At 43.7% G+C, this 20,324-nt stretch overlaps 1 protein-coding gene across 1 annotated transcript; it reads left to right on the top strand.

Annotated features, from left to right (window-relative positions):
• Positions 1–505: 505 nt before the first annotated feature.
• LOC104490178 (unconventional myosin-X-like) lies at positions 506–11,198 on the top strand (the record flags this gene model as incomplete). The annotated part of the gene is made up of 9 exons (XM_010132428.1): positions 506–663; positions 1,874–1,997; positions 3,917–4,214; positions 5,453–5,660; positions 6,461–6,597; positions 7,449–7,572; positions 9,112–9,561; positions 10,326–10,526; positions 11,094–11,198. Coding segments are annotated over 9 exons (1,805 nt in total), but the record flags the coding sequence as incomplete, so codon positions are not given.
• Between the last annotated feature and the right edge of the window lie 9,126 nt (positions 11,199–20,324).

The following is a 20,324-nucleotide window of genomic DNA, read 5'->3' as shown; positions in this document are numbered from 1 at the left end:
GGACAACACTGGTGACCAGCTGACAACTGGACTGAGCCCCGTCCAGCTCCACTCTTTAGGCCTGGCCATTCAGCCAGTTTTCTATCCAGCAAAGCATATGCCCATCCAAGCCATGAGCAGACAGTTTCTCCAGGAGTACACTGTGATAAACAGTGTCAAAGGCTTTAGTGAAGTCCAGGTAGACAGCGTCCACAGCTCTTTCCTCATCCACTATATGGGTCACCTTGTCATAGAAGGAGGTCAGGTTAGTCAAGGAGGACCTGCCTTTCATAAACCCATGCTGACTGGGCCTGATCAGTTGGTTGTCCTGTACATGCCACGTGATGATGCTCAAGATGATCTGCTCCATAACCTTCCCTGGCACTGAGGTCAGGCTGACAGGTCTGTACTTCCCTGGATCCTCCTTCCAGCCCTTCTTGTAGATGGATGTCACATTTGCTAATTTCCAGTCAACTACATAACACGGAAGCAAGTTTCACCTTTCAGCTTTTTTGTTTCTCCACAGGCTATTGGAACATCATTGTCCATGGACGAAAGCACTCCTACAGACTATACACAAAGCTGTTGAATGAAGCTATGCGCTGGGCCTCTGCCATTCAAGGTGTCATTGACAGCAAAGTTCCCATAGAAACACCTACACAGCAGCTCATTCGCGACATCAGGGTAGGTGGCATCATGCTAATTCCCAAGTGAGCTGGAAGCAGCCAGCTCACTACTGGCCTTACCCAGTCATTGCTGAGAATGTGGCAAGAAATGGGATTGCTGTCTTGGAGGGAAAAAAAAGAAAAAAGGAAAAGAAACTTAATGACTGTGTAACTAAGTAATCAAATCTTACAAGAGTTTTATTTTTTTAGCATGTTAACTCATCGGCTCAACTCTAGACTACAGCTGTGTGCAATTACAAGTTGCATGCAGGGTTGCACCATCAAGTATTAACAAATTCATGCTTCATCCTTTCCTAAACGTCCTCCTGACACAAGTATAAAAATTTCCATTCCTACGAGCCACATGACTTTGCTGTACCCTGAAGTCCTCCTTGTACATTAAGCTCCTGTAGAGTAAAGGGTGGAAAGAAGATGTCCTTCAAAATAGCAGAAACTCTGTCACTGTAGCAGGAGTTGTTTTTGAAAAGGCTTCTTTCCAAAACTGTGGCAAATTAAATGTAGAATTGTGTTAGAAGACACACCAAAGCATATTTCAGAAGAAATGTTTATGTAAACATATACACAGTGATGAGCTCTAAACTAGGTGCAATTGGATATTCAAGAAGAAGAGCTGGGAGTGATGATGGAGGATCTTGGAAAACTCCAGCTCGGGGTTGAAGGATAAATGGAACGTTAAGTGTTGTTAGGGAAGGAATATGGGATGAAAATGCAGAAGAATGTGATGCCAGTGTGTATGATAGTGACAGGCTGATGTTTTGAACGCCATGTGTGTTTTGATTGTCCATTCTCTAGACACATGTGGTACAACCAGACAGATTCAGGGAGGACAGGCTCATTGTTACTAAACATAATAGATCCGCAGTCAGAGAGTCCCTTAAACATTTACCGTTGAAAGCCTGAAGGATATAGCGGGGAGGAATCATGCTATATGTGCCTGTTATATTCCTGCATTAGGTATCAGCCACAAGCCACATTTAAAATCAAGATCTTGTGCTTGGTGACCTTTGGTATGACCCAGCATGGCTATTTTTATGTTTTATTTCCTGAAACAGTGTACAGAGTAATTTTTAGAGGTGAATTGTGCTTTGGTCACCTAGTCCCTCTGTGGATCTCTGGAACCTTAGATAAAAGTGGTTGAGCTTGAACCTAGATGTATAAGGACATCCTGCAAAAGACGATTCCCATTTGAGGATAATTCTTTTTTTCAGGAAAACAGCACTAACTTCGAAGTAGTGGAACAGACATACAGGAGGAACCCAATCTTGCGATATACCCAGCACCCCTTGCATTCCCCATTGCTCCCACTACCGTATGGAGATGTTAGTGTCAACTGTAAGTATTTTACTCTTGTGACAGAGTCTGCTCACATTGAGAGGATCAGTGTGGAGCCTGAGCACCACAAAAGTGGTCTGTAAGCTCTCTGCAGGTGAAATCCTTTTGGGGCAGTGTAGACCACAAGGCTCAGAGAGGGCGCAGTCCCCTTCTCTACCCAGAATGTGTTCTGTGTCCACTGCCTCATGTCTTAGGAACACTGAATCTTGAACGGGGGGGCAGGTAGTCTATCATCCACCCAGGGGGTGTGCAGCCTGTCATCTCTGAGCTGCAATTGGGTTGCAAATGGCTCCAGTGAAAATTCTACAAGATTACATCATGCAGCTGGCAGCGAGATAGTGTTCATACAGAAGCTGCGGGAAAACCAGACTAAAAGAATCGTTTCTTCAGATGCTTCAGCAATATGAAAGAGCTAGACTGTTTGATAGGCTACCAGAAAAACAAAGTGATTTGCCGATGATTCCAGACTGTTTAGCATACTAAAACTAAAAGCTGCTGCTGCCAAAGACCTATAGAAGAAGCTCTAATGTGGAGTGACTGGGCTACAAAATCTCTTCAGAACTTACTTTCAATCTAGATATGCAAAGCAATGTATATGGGAAAAACAGTCTGCCACATAGGTAGTGATCTGGTTCTGCTTAGGAAAGCAAACACGTTCTCATATGAAAATGTCAACTCTTTTGCTGTGCACAGAGTCAAAACAGATAACTTAAGATTTTGAAAGCTTGAAACAGGAAAAAGAAAGTCTTTGTGTGGCTGTACTGATGTATCGTGCACCTGCATCTTGAATACAGGATGCAGTTTGGCCTTCCACATCTCAACAAAGAAGCAGAAGTAAAAATGTACCCAAAGATGATCAAAGGCATAGAAAGACATGCCTACGATTAAGGTACTTTCCAGCCTCAAAAAGAAGTTTTTAGGGCTGGAGGACTGTCCTGGAGAAAGTGGAAGGGGAGTAACTGCTCACTGTCTCTCAGAATACAAGGATCAAATTAAGTGGCAGATTAAAAGTTCAGAAAAAATAAATTCTGAGATACAGGAAAATTACAGAGCAAATACCTATACTGTGGAACTTACTGCCATAGGGCTGTGTATTTGTACTGTGCCATTAATGCATGGCCACTGGGGAAGCAATGGTGGTATGGAAGATTCAGAAGGACCTACAGCCCCCGAGATGTGCGAAGAGGAAGCAGGCCTGCAGCAGTATGGCAGTATCACATACTTCTAAGAGATTCAAAGCAGACAATTTAGGTACTTAGGAAATGCAACTGTTTTGGTGTAGGCATTTTAAATCTAAACAACAGGTAAAAGCTGCATCTGTGGAACACCAATTTGCCAGAATTCTGTGTTGGCTCAGGGGTCAAAGATAATACGAGCACAACACAGAATTTCAGAGCTACACAAGCCAGGCTTCAGTGTCTGCATTTGGCACCTAAAGCCTTAAGTGCGTAAGTGACCCTCTGCTTTATCGCTCCTCTCAGGCGAGGAGACAGTTTACACAGAAGTGACTTTCTGCCACCCCTTCACCTGTGTCTGCAGAAGAGGTGCCAAAAGCTGTCTGTTGGCACCTCATCTGCAGACACCGAAGCCTGAACTACTCCTAGATTTCAGTGCTGGTTTCCCTCAAAAGCATCACTCTGTTTTTCTGCACGTATGTCCAAAACTGGATGTGCGGTGGTGACAAGTTAGATGTTGGCAAATACTAGTTAAAACTGCAGTTACAGATTTAAAGGGGAAGCATTACTGAATTTTGAGTATAAATTTACTCAAGTTTATAAATTTCGAGTATAAATCAGGAGATGAGCTAATGCTCAGGTTGCTGTTCTGTAACAGACCAGTGAAGTTGCTTCTAGCGTTGCTGGGCCAGTAGAAAATGAGGGAGATGCTCACCTCTTGTCACCTTTGTGATCATTCTCCAGTGCAGCAAGAGAAGGGTTACAGCAGCTTACAAGATGAAGCAGTGAAGATATTCAACTCCCTTCAGGAAATCGAGACGGTGTCTGACCCCATACCCATCATCCAAGGCATTCTGCAGACCTGCCATGATTTAAAGCCTCTTCGTGATGAAGTGTACTGTCAGCTCATCAAACAAACGAACCACATGCCGCATCCCAACAGCACTGGGAACCTGCACCACTGGCAGCTGATGTCGTGCATGAGCTGCACGTTCTTGCCCAGCAGGGGAATCCTGCGCTACCTCAGGTTCCACCTGAGAAGGTACGAGGCCTCTTTCTTTGCAGCCTGTGCCCTTCCTCTCTGCTATCTTCCACCACCTTTGGTTACTTCTCGCCCTCCTCCTGTGCAAACATCTTCCTGTGGTGCTGCAGCCTCCTACCTGTGTGCACAATTCTTCCTACCAGTCGTTCTGTTGTATTCAAACCCCTCCCTCGCCACTCATCTGTTGTGTCAAAAGGCTGTGGAGAGTAAGGCTGCCCAAACAGAATACCATGAGACTGTGTTACAGTGCGTTTGCAGCTGGTCACCTACTGCTTATTAGTGTCCATATGAACATTCTCAACCTGCAGGAAAGGTGAGGACCTTTGAAATACCTACTACCTTCCAGCTGCCACAGGCCAAACGTGTACATTGGAGCAGTAGATACGCTGTAAATCCAATTTACAGTTTTTCAATATTTGCTAACTAAGCACATAATGCTTACAATTTGTGTTTTTAATCTGCTTTAACCTGCAATTTTCATGAATTAAATCATTTGCATTTCTTCCCAATTCATCTTCAGCATCTAAAGCAGCTTTCCAGAGCAGTCTGTATTGGGGCTGAGCTGCAGCCATGTAGCCTCACTCTGTTCATTAATGATGAGAAAGATCAATAAAATCTGTTTGATTCCTTCCAAGCTAGGAAAGAGCGAGGTGAAATTTGTGTCAATACACCAAATAGCTTAGAACCAGGGCCTGGTTCTAGGAGATGCTGAGGAACACTCCATGTTGCCAGTTCATGGTTTTATCGCTGGAGTTGCAGATAATGTTATACTTCGAACTGCTGGCCTTGGAGGGAAGCAATCTGTATATGAACATTTACTTTCTATCTTCTTGATTCTGAAAAATACCGTAAAAGTAGCTCAAGCAGAGCCAGCAAATTAAAAAGCAATTATGAATAAGTGGAATAAAGAGAAGTTTACGATTGATTTCATAGTTTTTAATCTCAGTTATGTAAATTGAGATAGTCCATCTTACTATCTTCAGCTGGTACTAAACTCCTGAAAGTTTGAATTGCTTATTTGATACTTTGCTGAGAAACGCCATTGAAGTGACTTTGGAATGACAAGTAAGAGCAGGTTGTATCATTTAGGAAATAAGTGGGCTCGTTCTTCCCGTGGTTGCACTTGACATCACTATCATCTACTGAACTCTTTACGTACAGTAGTCCAAGTTACATGGGAATGCACGTGCTTTCTGGTTCACTGTGTAATGGCGTTTTTTTCTTCTCCTTACAATTAGGGTGAAAGACCTCTTTCCAGGCACGGAAATAGACAGGTATGCGCAATTCATAAGTGACTCCCTGAAGAGAACAAAGACAAGGGAGTTTGTGCCCTCCCAGGAGGAAATACAGGCTCTTCTCACCCGTGAAGAAATGACCACAACAGTGTACTGCCATGGCGGTGGCTCCTGTAAAATAACCATCAATTCGCACACCAGTGCTGGGGAGGTAATGCAGTAGTAGCATTAACGAGATGTGAGCATATCTCAGTGTCTGGATACTGGGTCTGTTGAAAGCACTCCTTTTCACCATTCACCTCCAATTTATCTTTTTTTAATGTTTTATTACATTTTTTTTCTGGATTCACAAAGCTCAGCTTATTCTGCAGGCTTAGAATTATGCAAGGTCTATTCCTGGGTGGTAGAATATCGCTAAACAATTGCATTGCAAAATCCAAACACTTCTGGTGTTCTGCCCACTGGAAAGTTAATAATTCTAAACACAGTTTTTCTGGGCAAGCTGGAATTCCACTTCATAATGTAATCCTTCTGGAAGGGATATTCGATCAGTAACTTAATCGTTAGCAGGTCAGAAGCAAGATTCCAGGTTATGGTAGGCATGTCTGTGAAAACATTAGCACTAAACAGTGGTAAAAAATATTAGTAGCGAGTGGCATTGTTACTAGAGGAACTAAGAATATCGTCATGGCTTCTAAATCCATTATGTGCCTGTATCTTGTGCAGAGTTCTAATACCCCAGCTTCAAAAGGGTAGCGGAGATTTGAAAAGGTTCAGAGAAGAACAGTGAGGATAATCAAATATGAGTAATGACTTCCTTGCAGGGAAGGGTTAGAATTCTTTAGATTTTTAGATTTTTTTAGGGTTAGAATTCTGTAGTCTGAAAACAAGATGACTAAGGATCGCATGTGATGGAGGTCTGTGAAACGATGAGTGTCCTGAGGAGGTTCTGATTCTTCATTGTGAAAGTGTGTGTAATACCTAATCTGTGATCTGTCTCTGTTTTTGCAGGTGGTTGAAAAACTCATCCGAGGTTTAGCGATGGAGGACAGCCGTAATATGTTTGCACTCTTTGAACATAACCAGCAGGTGGACCGTGCTGTTGAGAGCCGGGTGATTGTGGCTGATATCTTGGCCAAGTTTGAGAGGTAGAAGAATGTTTCATAAAACCTTTAACTCCTAGTTGGGTGTAACACTGGGTTAAGTGGTAGTACAGTCAGGGAGCTTTATCCAAAGCAGCCGCAGTAATTTGACCATTTACTCTGGTTTGAACTTCCCTCTGGTGAGGTTCAAGGGCTCTTTCTCACTGAGTGGAAAACCATATTCACATCTCTTCTGGTGATGAAGGAGCGTTCTTTATGAGGCTCATCAGGACAGACTTAGTCGCGCCTTTATCAGAGAGAAATGGCTTACCAGCAGAGCTCAGGGAAGGTTTGCTCAAGTGTGATAATGATCTTGTCAATTTACATCACAATAGCTATATGGGAAGAAAGAGCAAAGATTTGAGCACAGAAATGCAGCTCTAATTACTTAGTGTGGATTTGTGATTTTTGTGGCCAGACATGCCAAGAAAGCACTAAATTCTGAAAGAAGCCGGCAGTGCCATTGTCTGGTTTGTATTTGTTCTAAAGACAATAATAAAATTGTTCCTAATGGTGGCAAGGCTGTCACTTTTCACAGTACCTTGAAAATGGGGAATAATTTGTGTCCTGCCCCCAGCTCTTGCATTTATCCAATTTATCTAACCATTGACCTAATTTTTCCATCAAGTATATCTGATAAGAAGTTTGGGTCCTTCTGAATCAAAATTTTACGTGTCTTGGAGGAAAAGATGGAAGTTAGCAGAAAAGTCAGCTGCACTGAGGTTGTTCTGGTAGATGGGTAGTTCTGCATGCTCTCTGTTTCAGAAATCCAGGGGTACCTTCATATTGTGAGTTGCACTGTGCACATCCTGCTGGTTTCTTCTTTTTCCCCTCTCATTCTCTTTCCTATCTTACAGACTTGCTGGCTCTGAGGAAGAAGAGGAGGAAGGACAGTGGCAGCTGTATTTTAAGCTTTATTGCTTCTTGGATATTGAGAATGTTCCCAAAGATGGAGTGGAGTTTGCCTTCATGTTTGAGCAGGTAAGCTCACTCTGGGAGAATGACTTGTTTTCCAGGGTGGCAAAAGCACACAAGAGTACACAGAAAACTGGCTTGCCTTTGCGTTAGGAGTGGAATGCTGGCTGGAACGGAAGAGTTTAATGTGTTGGATTTTTTCGTGGAATCTACGAGGCAAAAATGTCGTGAAGTTCTCTAGGGAATAGGAGTATTAGAACAAAAGCAAGAAAAATTAACAAGGACTTAAAAAAACTGGAAGACCAATGATAATAAAGTGCTTTTAACATTTATCTTTAATTTTTAAATATATAGAAGTTTCGCTAATGACTCAAAGAATCATTAAAAGTGGCTGTTTGCAGAATATAGGTGTAATGAAAACTGGAAGATCAAGCTATCTGCATGTCAGCTTACAAGAACAGCACATCCTCGGAGCATTACAGGAATTGACTAAAAAAATCATATCTTTCGGGCAATTTCTTTTGATTAACCAGCTCTAGAAAAGTACTACAGAAAAAGGAGAGGAGAATGTAGTTGACAATATTTACCTGCTGAATAGTACTTAAGTCACTGTACTCCATAGCACAATAATGCTGGTTGGGCCAGAGATGACCCTGGTATGAAATACCCTTGCAATTAGGGATGCAAAACTAAACTGACAGAGCTGTGTGATTCTTTATTGCTGTCTTTACTACTTCTAAGTAACACTTTATCTTGCCTCGCAAAATCGTAGCTGTTGAAAATCAATTAATATGTGTTAAAGGTGGTCAGTGTCATGGACACTGAAACTCACTGGTAGTCAAATGGATGGCATGTGCATCACACAGACAATGGTTCCCTAAGAGGGCTTTCTTGAAGGGAAGATTAAGTATGGTTAACCACAGAATGTCTGAAAAATGGTCAGGAATGAGACGTCACGGTACCCTGTGGAAACTCAATGGTAGCAAACTCCCTATGACAAGGCTTTCCATCTACACAGCTTTCACGGGCAGAGAGTGGTGGAAGAGGAGTAACAGTTGGAGAGTAGAGGTTACCCAGGCATTAAATGGATGTAGCAAAAAAAAATCCCATAAATATATTTCACAGAAAAACAGGGAAAGGGAAGCAAGAACATGTGGGAGACACCAGATGAAAGAGGAGGAGGTGGGAGGTGCTGGTGTGCAATGAGACTGAGGTTAAGAGTCTTGAGGTTATTGTACCTACCGTATCAACTCTCTGGTGTTGGAAACAATCTTCACAGTTACAGGAGCTGTAGCTGCTGGAGCACAAAATGAATTGGCTCAATTCCAGTCTCTCCTGTCTGTTCCAGACCTATAAAGTCCTCACTGTAAGACATCAGTACGGGATTCCCTCAGAGATCTCTACCCTGTTCAGACTTGCAGAAAGAAATGTTCCCCCTACATTGACTGGTCCCAGGCTTTGACTTCTTTATTGTCAAGTCTGCTCTGGCCTCCTGAATGATGTCTTTCCTCTGGGATGGGCCATGAATCTGTACACGGACCCAGCTGTGAATAAAGTGTGCTTCTATTTTCTAATGAGTTTGGGGGACTTTTTGTTTGTTTGTAGGCTCATGAAAGCCTCATAGATGGTCATTTTCCTGCACCAGAGGACACTCTGCAGCGTCTAGCAGCTCTGCGGCTGCAGTATCTTCATGGAGATTATTCTAAAATAAGCTGGACCCTTGATGGAATCTATCCAGTTAACAGACTAAAATCCAAAATCCTGCACTCAACAAAGAGCAGCGGCACTACCAGTCATACTCTGGAGAGGAGACGGACCAGCTTCCTTGAAGGGACATTGAAACGTAGCTTCAAGACAGGCTCTGTAAAGAAGCAGAAGGTAGAAGAGGAGCAGATGATGGAGATGTGGGTAAAGGAAGAGCTTTCAGCTGCTCGAGCAAGCATAGCACAGAAATGGACCAAGCTGCAGGGACTCTCTCAGCATCAGGCCATGGTGAAATACATGTCCATCGTAAAGGAGTGGCCAGGTTACGGGTCAACCCTCTTTGATGTTGAGGTGAGCAGTGTGTAAACTCATGTAACTACTACCCAGGAGAGGCACTGGTCTGGAAACCCGATACTGCTGTGTGTATCACGCACAGCAGAAGGGAATTTCAGGAGCTGGCTGCCTTTTGCCTTAGAAGGTTAGGGAAAGCCTGCAGTACCACGTACCCAAAGAGGTGTGATGCAGGGAGCACAGAGCGGGCAAGCTGGTAAATGGAGGGAGACAATGGCTTCCCACTTCATTAGAAGAGCAAGAGAATTTGTGAAATTTTTGGATTTTAAGAAGGTGGTGTGTAGTGAAAGCAAAACAAAGCTTTATTGTCCCTACCAGCAAAAAAGTCCAATCTTGTTCTGCAGCAGTTACAACAGAAACTGCTCAGACTGGGTCACCTAGACCACTGCGCTTAGCCTGCTAGAGTGGGACTCCGCAGTTCTAGCTTTATCAGTTTTGTTGCTGCCTGGGTGGATTACCATGAGAAGTTGCCTGCACTCCCTATATTGTCTGTACAATAATAAGTGGAGACTTCCTAAATCACTTCAAAATCTGATGAGAGCTCTTACCTATTACGATTATTTATTACTCAACTAGTATTTGACTCACAGCCGTGTTGCTTGGAAGTCTTTGGAGCAGGAGTGCCTACGGGAGTCCTTCTGCAGACAACCTATTTTTTCTGCTGGGGTGAAGACTTGAAATGTAACAGGGGGCTTTTCCTCAAATGAAGGCTGGTTTGATCTTCCACTGCGTTTATGCAAAATGTCACGTTTCTCTTTCTGCAGTGCAAGGAGGGTGGATTTCCAAATGATCTTTGGCTTGGAGTCAGCACAGAGAATGTGTCTGTCTATAAACGAGGGGATCCTAAACCACTAGAAACTTTCCAGTATGAACACATTGTTTTCTTCGGAGCACCACAGCCTAACACCTTCAAAATTACAGTGGATGAGAGAGAAATGTTCTTTGAAACATCCCAGGTATACGAGGTCACAAGACTTGTTGTATGTCTTGTAGTAAAGCTGTAATTTCCAAGGACTAGACGAGTTTGTGTGCAAGAACTCTTGCTGAATGGACTGGACAGCCAAGGAAAAAGATGAAGGGAGCTTAAGCTAAAGTGCCATGGCACTTCTTCTTGAATGCAGGGATAAACAGAAAAATAATCATGCTGATTAGAAAGTGAAGGACGTTGAATGGTCTTTCAGTACACTGAAAGTTTCCAATTTTGGGTGCTCGTGAGTGTGCTTGTTTTTTTCTTTCCCTTCCAGTATATGAATGGGCAGGTAACAAACTCGAAAAAAAAAAAAAAAAAAGAGTTTAGTAGCATTGAAGTTGCTTTTCTTTGAGCTACAAGACTTGTAAGTGTTGCTACAACAGAGTGCAAACTTGTGAAGCGTTTCTTTCCTTACTGTCATGTTCACATTAAGTAATAAATACAAAGTTTATAGTGCCATGACCTTGGTCAAGGGGAATCTTTTCCTGCAAATCGTCTGGTATCCCCAGTGGAATTAGGTTTTTAATGTGCGTTTCCTCTGTTCTCTCTCTAGGTGGGCGAGATAATAAAGATCATGAAAGCATATATCAACATGATTGTGAAGAAACGCTGCAGTGTCAAATCAGCCACCAGTGTGGACAGCCATGCTAGCGTCTGGACTAGGTGATACCAATGAACTGCCACGAGAGAGGGAGGCAGTTGTTGAATGATTGGTATTTGCAACTTGCCAGCACAAGTGTAGCAAAGATGTTTTTTAAGAACTCCACTTGACTGACTACTGTATTTAAAAACTGAAGTGACATCTACAGTACCATAGGATTTGCACCTCTGCCCAAAGACGTTAAACAGTAACGACTGTTGTTAAATATTAATGACCCAAAACTTCTTTCCCCCTTGCTTGTTTGATGTACCTTAAAGAAGCAAAGTCAGAAGCATCACCCTTCTCCTGCGTGTCCTTTATGCTGCTTTCCTGCACTTGACCATTACCTGTCATACTGGCAGAAAAATTCACAAGAATCATTTCTGCACTACAGGAGACAGACTTAAGCTTCCGTATGAATTTCCAACATGCAGGAATCGTGGGATCACAGCATGGTCTGCTAAGAGAATATCTGGTTTTTATTTTGCAAGCAACACTAAAATATGAGTCACTGTGGGGTTTTTTCTTAATCTGATCTGATCTTAAAAGAAAATGCCTTTGTATAATTGAAGCCAAGTGGTCCAACTAAGTGGTCAAACCCTCCATGAGAGAGAATTTAGCAAACAAAACCACCCAAGATGAGTCTTTACCTTCCAATAGAAGTTTGCAGGTACACAGCTGTAGAGAGCTGCACTTTAAGTTAAAATCTAAATAATCCAACATGGGAGGAAATCTTTGGGACTAGCACTACCAAAACAGATCATCAGGTGCCATTCAGGGGACATTCCTAACAGCACCTCTTGCCTAAAAATTAAATACTGCCTTTCCCCTCTGCAGCCCAGGAGGTGAGACCAATTCAGTTGCATTTCCAGAAGGGCTGCTCTTCACAAGCTCCGGGTTTTAGATGGAGGTCAGGGCAGTTTACGGAGAGCAGCCTGCCTGTGTTAAGTTCCTCTTTCTCTACATGGGATTTTAGGATGATTTGGATCCATGAACTTTAGTTTTAAGTGAACTTTTTCCTACTAAGTGAATAGGTGCCTAGAGAAATTGTTACAGGCAATTACTTCCTCTGTTCTACTGTAAGCAGATGCCAAACACTTTATCCTCCTCCACATTCTAATTGGAACTGCTCCCATCACTGAATCCTCAAATCCCCTTCCAGTCTCTCCTAGGTCCCTAGTCATCAGCAAAATAAACACCGTGCTGTTTTGCTAAAACAACTGCTTAGAGGTTTTTATAACTAGCAAATTTTGAAGAAGTTAGATTTTTTTCCTTCTCAGTGAAAAACAACAGTTATCTTCAGTCTTGACTTGGTTTTATTGTTTAAAACAATACTCAGTATGAATCACATCAGAAATTGGATGCATTAGCAGTCAAGAAAGGTGGTGGCTAGCCATTTTCTATGACCCCTGTCTAGGGATCCCATTCAGCTTCTTAATGAAACTGAAGAGCCGTGGGCGTTGTTCCGCGTTTAAAATCAGATGTCTCTGTTTCTGAAGACATGTCAGCTAAGGCCTGTTAGCTATGAAATAGAAATTTCATAGAAAAGAAAGCTAGGACTAGTATGCAACATATTCTGTTCCAATTCAGCCTGGAATTGTGCCACGTCACTAATACTGTGTCACAGAACGCTGTAGTTTCGAGGTTGACTGTACAAATAAAACCACTGTACATAATCCGTGCTTTTCTGTCGTTCCCACTGCACTGCAGCATGTGCAAACGCTCTGTCCGCTTGCCACACAACCAGCCAAGAGGACAGCCACTGCTGGGTATCACACCTTCGACTGGAGTCTTGCCTTAAACAGCTTTACTGAAGGATCTGACAAACACCCCCTTCTTGTCACAAAGACTGAAGAGTCCAGGTCAGAAGCGAGAGGACAGGAGTGCAGGGGCAGCCTGAGAAGCAACACTTCGTATTGGTCTGTACGCCGACGAGATGATGTTATGTTTCAGAATAGCCTTGGTTATCCCTGTCCTGACTCTGCACTAGCTCTGCGTTCTGGCTCTTGGGTTGCTGCAGGCAGCTTGAACCCACTTGGAAATGTAACTCCTGTTACTATTTGTTGTAATTTTGCTCATTTCTATTACAGAATTCCTTCTGCTGTCTTTTTTTTAATTTGTAACTGGCTTTACAAGATGAAAGTTTAATAAATTATTGGATTGCTGTATTCACTCACAGACATTGTGTGCTCGTTGTAAGATGTTTACTTAGGAGCTCTAATACTCAGACTTGTAAGTCAAAGGAGGCATCATCAGCAGAAGGAGACAACGGCCCTTCCTCTTGGAAGCAAACTTGCCTTTGTTGCAAATTATAGAAGACAGTTTGCCCTATGATGGGGAAGGTTTGTTTCCAGCTTCTGGTGCTCTCTGTGGGGCTGAGGCGCGCCGCTGGTCAGTGGGAGATTCCCACGCGAGTTTGAGGGACTGATTCTGAGACAGTTACTGTGGTGAAAGCAGAGCAAGGAATGAATCCTCTCTAAAGGCTCAGTCTGCAGGATAAGCTCTGTCCCTTCTCTTCAGTGCTTCTGAAGTTACTGATAAGAGAAAATCACTCCTAGCTCAGGTGAGCTGCTAGCTGCCTGTGTCATACACCAGCGTGACCTGGGCATGGTGTGCACCTAAGAGCACGTGTCACTAAGGGGTAGATCTGGATGGGGGGCAGCTGAGATGGCAGCAACACAGGCAGCCTATCCTCCAGCAGACAAACGTTCCCTCCATCCGTGGAGCTATGGGAACCAGGCAGTGATGTATAATCCCCATTACCATGCTCTCATATATCCCTTGGGCAGATGCTCTGAGAGCCTGCGGACCCTGGAGATAGATCTATGCAATTTCATCTCCAACTGTTTACAGAATTTTTTAGTTTCTCCATCCTTATCACCTTGTATAGTGTTTCCCGGTTGGTTTGGTGGTAGTGGTTTGTTTTGGGGGTTTTTTTGGTTTGGGCTTTTTTCTGGGTTTTTTGGTTTTGTTTTTGCGTGGGTGTGTGCGTGTGTGTGTGTGTGTTTTGTGGGGTTTTGCGGGGTTTTTGTTTGGGTTGGTTTGGTTTTTTTTTTGAGGCCAGAACTGGCTCTGCTTACTTCAGCAGTTGCATTTCTTTCCTCAGCTGCTACATTCCTTTCTGTGTACTCCCCAAACCACGTTGTCTCTGCCTCCTTTCTGCTTAGGAAGCCTTAAGTCACACGCAGGCGGTTACTGCTTGTCTAGGTGGAGGAGGGTGCTCAAACACAGGCTCCCTGGCCTGCTTCCCTAAATAGCCCTCTTGAGATACTGCTCCTCTCGGTCCCATCAGGGTCTGTCATGGCATGTCTCCCCCACTCGCTGCCTGCTGCACTGTGGCTGACAGAGGCTGAAGTTTTTCTTGGTGGCAAACAGAGTCCGCCCCGGTCGCTGCGGATTAAAGCAGGAGCGAGCTAGCCAGTCTCCCGCGTGTACAGCTGCTGGATTTCAGACTCCGCTTACTTCATCTAATACATCACTATTATGACAACAACGACGTACTGCTGCAGGTCCATCCCCACTCTGACAACATGCACAAATTTATTTATGACTGGTGGCAGTGAACAAATGCCCCAGGTGATGGCTGACTACCAGCGTTCTCTCACTGCCTTTCTAATCCTGTTTCATCACCCTGTCAGCATGAGCTGCTGTCCCTTCTGGCCTCCACCCCAGTATTTCTCTAAAAATTGATTCAAGTATGCATGTTCTAACATTTTGTTACATTAAACAGTTTCCTGCCAATGGGTGTTAGACTTTGGAGCATGGTATGATTTATAATCAGCACCTACCCAGTAAACATATAATGGTTTATACACAAAAATCACAGTCCCTGATTGATAAGTCATATCACGAGCTCATCTATCTAGTTGTTAAACTAGTCTGACTGTTTTACGCCTCGTCCTAAAACACAGCCTTTCCCTATCTATGTAGGCTGTACATTGTACCATCATCCTGTGCATCGAGATCAAAACAACATGCTCCCCTTGGGCACTTCTTTACAAATCCCTCACACATGAACTCCAGCCCTCACTGTAAACTACAAGCTCCTCAATCTGATTGCAAGTTTGCTGAGCTCTTGTCCGCATTTTATACTAGAGATATACCTGATGCTACAACTTGATATACTCTTTGGCCACTGCCAGCCCAGCAGTGACTGCCGAGAACTCAAGTGCCAGGGAAATTCCGCCACCTCTACCCACCTGGTCAGCGGTGCTCTTCCAGCTGCCTGCTGGCCACTCTTCGGCATCCCAGCGGGCAAGGCTCCATCTCAGGGTGTACCCAGACACTGCACCAGCATTTAGGTCTGGGTGCATCCAAGAGCCAGTGCGTTGTGTCCGTGAGTCCTGGTTCTTGCCAGATGTGCGCTACAGCCGGGTCCCCGTGCTGCTGCCCTGTGGCTCGGGCAGCCCAGCCGGCTGCAGAGCTCAGCTGGCTGGTAGGGAGCCCAGCTCCAGCTCCTGCTAACACAGGCAGGGACGTGTCTGTGGCCTCCCACAGCTCTCAGGCGCTGCCCCCACCCCCACCCCCCTGGGCACAGAGGGGCCTCAACCTTCCCCCCCCTCAAATGCTGTGATGGCTCAGGATTACCGATAAAACATGACTCCTTCCTGTACAAGCAAAGACCTGTGACTGCTGAGTGATTCTTAGGGCTAGTGACAGCCTGTCAGGGTGATCTCAGCTGGGTCTGTGATGGGTTAGGCACAGGAGGGAGTTTTTGCAAGTCCACTTCATGAGGCACATGTGGTTATAGGAGTGACTTACCTGTCTTGCTGCTGTCTCTTGCTGCAGTGTAAGGTAACTCACCTGTCGCTGCTTGTGCCTCCTCAGGGTGTGCCCATGGGCACAGCAGTATTTAAACAGGTGCCTTCTCCTCCCAGCTCCCCTGGGACAGCTGGGTCTTGGCAAGTCATCCTCTCTCGGCACAGCAATGAAGAGGAAGAGCTGTCAGGAAGCATTCAGGAACAGAGCTGGTCCTGCAAGGTGAGACTGGTGTGGGGTATAAAGGGGCTGAAGCTGCGTTGTAGGAGAAGCCCTGACAGAATAAGGTGGGGAGATGTGGAGGAAATACCCTGGGGCTGGAAAAGGGGAGTGTTGGTGGTTGCACACAGTGAACATCTTGTGTTGTGAGTGCTTGCAAAGGGGTCAAGGTAGCAGCTCTCTCCCTGGTTGCTGCCAGTTTATCGCTTGCAGAGTAGGGGAACAGACCCAGCTGCACCAAGGCTGCAGTGTCCTGGTGTTTTGGGGTGTTCTGGCTGTCCACGCGGGTTGTTCTGGCCCTTTCTCAGTGCCACTGTTGTGGGGCTGTTGGTGATGCTCATGCCACGCCTTTCAGGCTCATGGCTGTGTGGCTGTGCTCAGGCTGGCTGCTGCTCTTTAGGAAGTGGTGCTTTCGGGTCTCCTTTCCCAGCAGGTTGTGCTGGTGCAAGGCTGCCTGGCTGGCCCTTGTGTCTGCTGATGGACTGTTCCTCATCTGGTGGTTTAACTGTCAGTGCTGCAAAGCTGGTATGAGAGAGAACAAGTACAGAGCAGGACGGTGGGGAGAGCAGACAATACAAGATAAAATCTTCAGGAGCCCAACCTTTTTCCTTTAAGTGGCTCCAGACCCAAGCCCTGATAAATGCGCTCTCCTATTATCCATGCAGATTTGTAATTCACTCTCTCACTTGACACAAGATGCTTTTTAAATACCCAGATCATGTTTATGAAACAAAGACATTTCCATGAAACAGAAAGCAGTTTGGTTGCTGATGGGGATGACATTCAATCATGAGTATTTGTGAAATCATCTCAGCCCACAGGAGTAGTGCTCTTACTATCCATGTGAGTGTCCTGAGACGCAGCATTTGGGGGAAAAAAACCCCCAAACCTTTGCACTCATTTGTTCTAACGAACAATGTCCACATAAGGGGCCAGCATAATGAAGAAAGCACATTTTACAATAATCATTTCATCTCACTGATATTCCACTTTCTTAAAAGCCACCTTGGAGTAAATTGTTGTATTTATGCTGAAAAGCAGCAAAGCTAACAGACAACTGTTTATAACTGTAGTTCCCTCTGTGCAGGAAAACAGATATCCAGAAGGACTTACGGTCTGTGTTGCATTACTGTAAATAAAAACTTCATCTGGTATCCTCCCCTAACCCTCTAAGCTATTAAAAATCTAAGTTCCTGGCAGATGTTATGACAGAGTGCACAGGCATTTTTGATGTGAAAACACATGAAGAAATAGCAACAAGATAACAGCCTTTTATAACGGCATTCACCCTACGCACCGTTTTCAAGTTAATTTGCTATCAACAGAAAATTACCTTTTCTAGTGCCTTGCAACTCTCATCCTAAAACTCACCAGAAGTGGGAAAGGTCCATTAGAGCGACAATTGAATTCTCCTCTCCAGTAGCTAATCTCCTGTTTTTCTTAACCTTAGTTCTTTAATGTTGCTCGTATTTCTCATTTTAAAACTGAACGCAGTCTGTTTAGTGTGGTCAGTGAGGACTGTACGTAATCCTCGACAACAGAATGTATCTGACTAACTTTTATGTACCTGGATGTTACAAATGCTGCTGCACTCCATACACACAGCAACAGCAGGTCCATAAAGGGTCCAAATTGTGATTCTTTTCGCAAAACCAAAATCTGTCATGTTTGGTCTTTGTTTATTTGCAGCCACACCAAAAAAATCCCATTGACAGGCTGTGCAATTTACTTCCTCCTTTCAAAAATGTTTAGATGCCTCACACACGTCCAGAGCAACGAGCAGATGGGGTGCACTTGGTTTAAAGGAAAGAATGCTAAGAAATAGAACACAGTACCAGGCCCAAACGGGGCTCAACTGTAAGCACTTGTGGTTGATTTCCATATCAGTCGTTACTGATGCAGAAACAGTGTTAAAATAGAAATGTTGGCTGGTCTAGTGACAGATGTGGATTAACCTCTCCATGACACAGAGACTGGGTAAAATTCAGGAAGAGGATCCAAATCCCATGTGGCTCCACTCGCTGTGGAAGGAGCTTTTCCCCAGGGGAGTGAGCTCTGCCCCAAGAAGAGGGAGGCCAGTGAGACAGTCACATGTCAAGCTGTGTGCCAAAACCTCTGTGCATTTACCTGAAGCTGTAGAGCTTTTGTCTAGAGCTACCGGAGTGCAGCAGACAGTCTCTGGGTTTCAGGATGTCGTCCCGCCTCCGCTGCTCTGGGACCTGGGAAAAGCACTTCATTTCTGTGCTTCTCCTTCCCTGCTCATTGTCTTCAGATTAATTACACAGATTAAAAACATTAGAGTAATGTTTTTAAAGCAGATGACCTTGTTTGTTGTCTTGCACAATAGGATGTTTCTCCCAGCAAGCTACCACTGTATCCAAAAATAACACTGCCCCTTGGCCAGCAGTCGTGGAATCCGGAGGTCTGGAATTCACAGTTTGGATGACACTTAAAATGAACACATCTCAAGCTTTAACTGCAAATGGTACGTGGCTGGGAGTAATTTAACTTTGCCTGTATTTTATGAGGACTTGATGCTGGGAGCCCTTACAAAGCGCTTTGGAGTTAATTTGGGCCATGAGGTGCTAACGAACTACACCTTGATTAAAAACAAAGGTAGAGAGGAATGCTGGCTGTCTGTGAGCCCAAAGGCAGCCTGGTGAGAGCTAGACAGAACCACGTTCCATGACAAAAGTATGTTTTCAACTGCAAAGAGAAAGTTACTGGCATTCTTTTTAGAGGTAATAAAAATCTTTGTATTTCAAGTTTTCTTACCATGGTAACACTTAGCTTGCCTGCTTTAACTGTGATCACAGCCCCTGTGCTATGGGCTTTTTCACCCAGTGATTAATGAGCTGTACTGTAGCTCTGATAACTGCTTCCAGGGAAATAAAACCAGTGTAAGCAGTTTAACGTTTTATTTAACTTTATTCTTTCAGTAACAATACTGCTAAATAAGCTTTCTGTGTATTTCAAATAAAGAGGGTTATTCACCTGCACTAAGGCAGTTGTGCTTACTCAGAGAAGAATTACCAGTGATTAGACAACTTGGGTATAATGAAACAAACATGAGAAATGGGGGCCTTAAAAAATTATTTACATCATTCACATGAATAAAATACACATTTCTTTAATAAAAAGTATATATTATTGTGTGCTGCAGAATTAGGATTTTACTACTTCAATTTTCCTTTTCATATTCACACATAAAACCGCTGAAAATATAAACATCTATAAAACTAGTAGATCTCAGACCTTGACAATTTGTAAATAATTTTCCCCCCTTATTACTGCTATTAGAAAAGGACAATAACCAATGCTTAAAATTTTAGTCCATTCAGTTAGAAGTCATTTGGCAAAGCACTTAGGCATATAAGCTACACCAGAAGATGACAGGAACCAGGCTTTGTTATGTTACAAACACTTCTCAGACCAGGGTAAGTTTAAAGAGGGGAGTGAGGGTTATTTTCATCATATAGTCACTAGCATCATACCTACTTTTTCTATGAGTTACCTCAAGAAAGAAGAAAGTAATTGCTCACAACTGTGCCCAAAGTACTGAATAAACAATGCAAGCGCTTATTTCTCTGATCAGCAAATTACCACTGTGGATCCTTTACTGTGCTCCCTCAGGCTGCAGTTTTAACAGGCTCTGAAGTGGTACCTACAAGGAGTTCTCTGTTTATCAGTACAAATCATAAACACTTGCTTATCAAAATAGTGCAAACAGGAACAAAGAAAAGTGCCATCAACATAAGTAAACTGCAGGGGGGAAAAGGGCAGTTGAACATCATGACCTTGCATGGTTGCTTCAGAGAAATCAGTAGTATGTTTCTCAGCGTGTCAGACCAAAGGTATCCTACTCACCACACCACACCACTGTTAAACGCGGAACGGATGTGGTCTTTTACACACCCTCCTTCATAAAAGTAAATGTGCCTGTTCTTTCATTTGTGCATTAAAAAAGTCTAAAGGCTTTTCCAAAACATTAATTGATCAAATCATTAGAGCAATTAAAATATACAATTCTGTCTTCCCTTTTTCCCTTTATAGCTTCCTTTGAAGTGCATAGAAAAGGCCACTGTGACACATCATATACAAAAATAAAGTTTATGTAAAATACTCAAGTATTTTTAGCATTTATGTACACAAGTTTATTTACCATACATGCTTTCT

The sequence above is a fragment of the Buceros rhinoceros genome, unplaced genomic scaffold (assembly GCF_000710305.1).
Source record: "Buceros rhinoceros silvestris isolate BGI_N320 unplaced genomic scaffold, ASM71030v1 scaffold13083, whole genome shotgun sequence".
In the NCBI taxonomy this organism is placed as follows: domain Eukaryota; kingdom Metazoa; phylum Chordata; class Aves; order Bucerotiformes; family Bucerotidae; genus Buceros; species Buceros rhinoceros.
The sequence above is the reverse complement of the archived record's forward strand: the minus strand, read 5'-3'. Positions and strand labels throughout refer to the sequence as shown.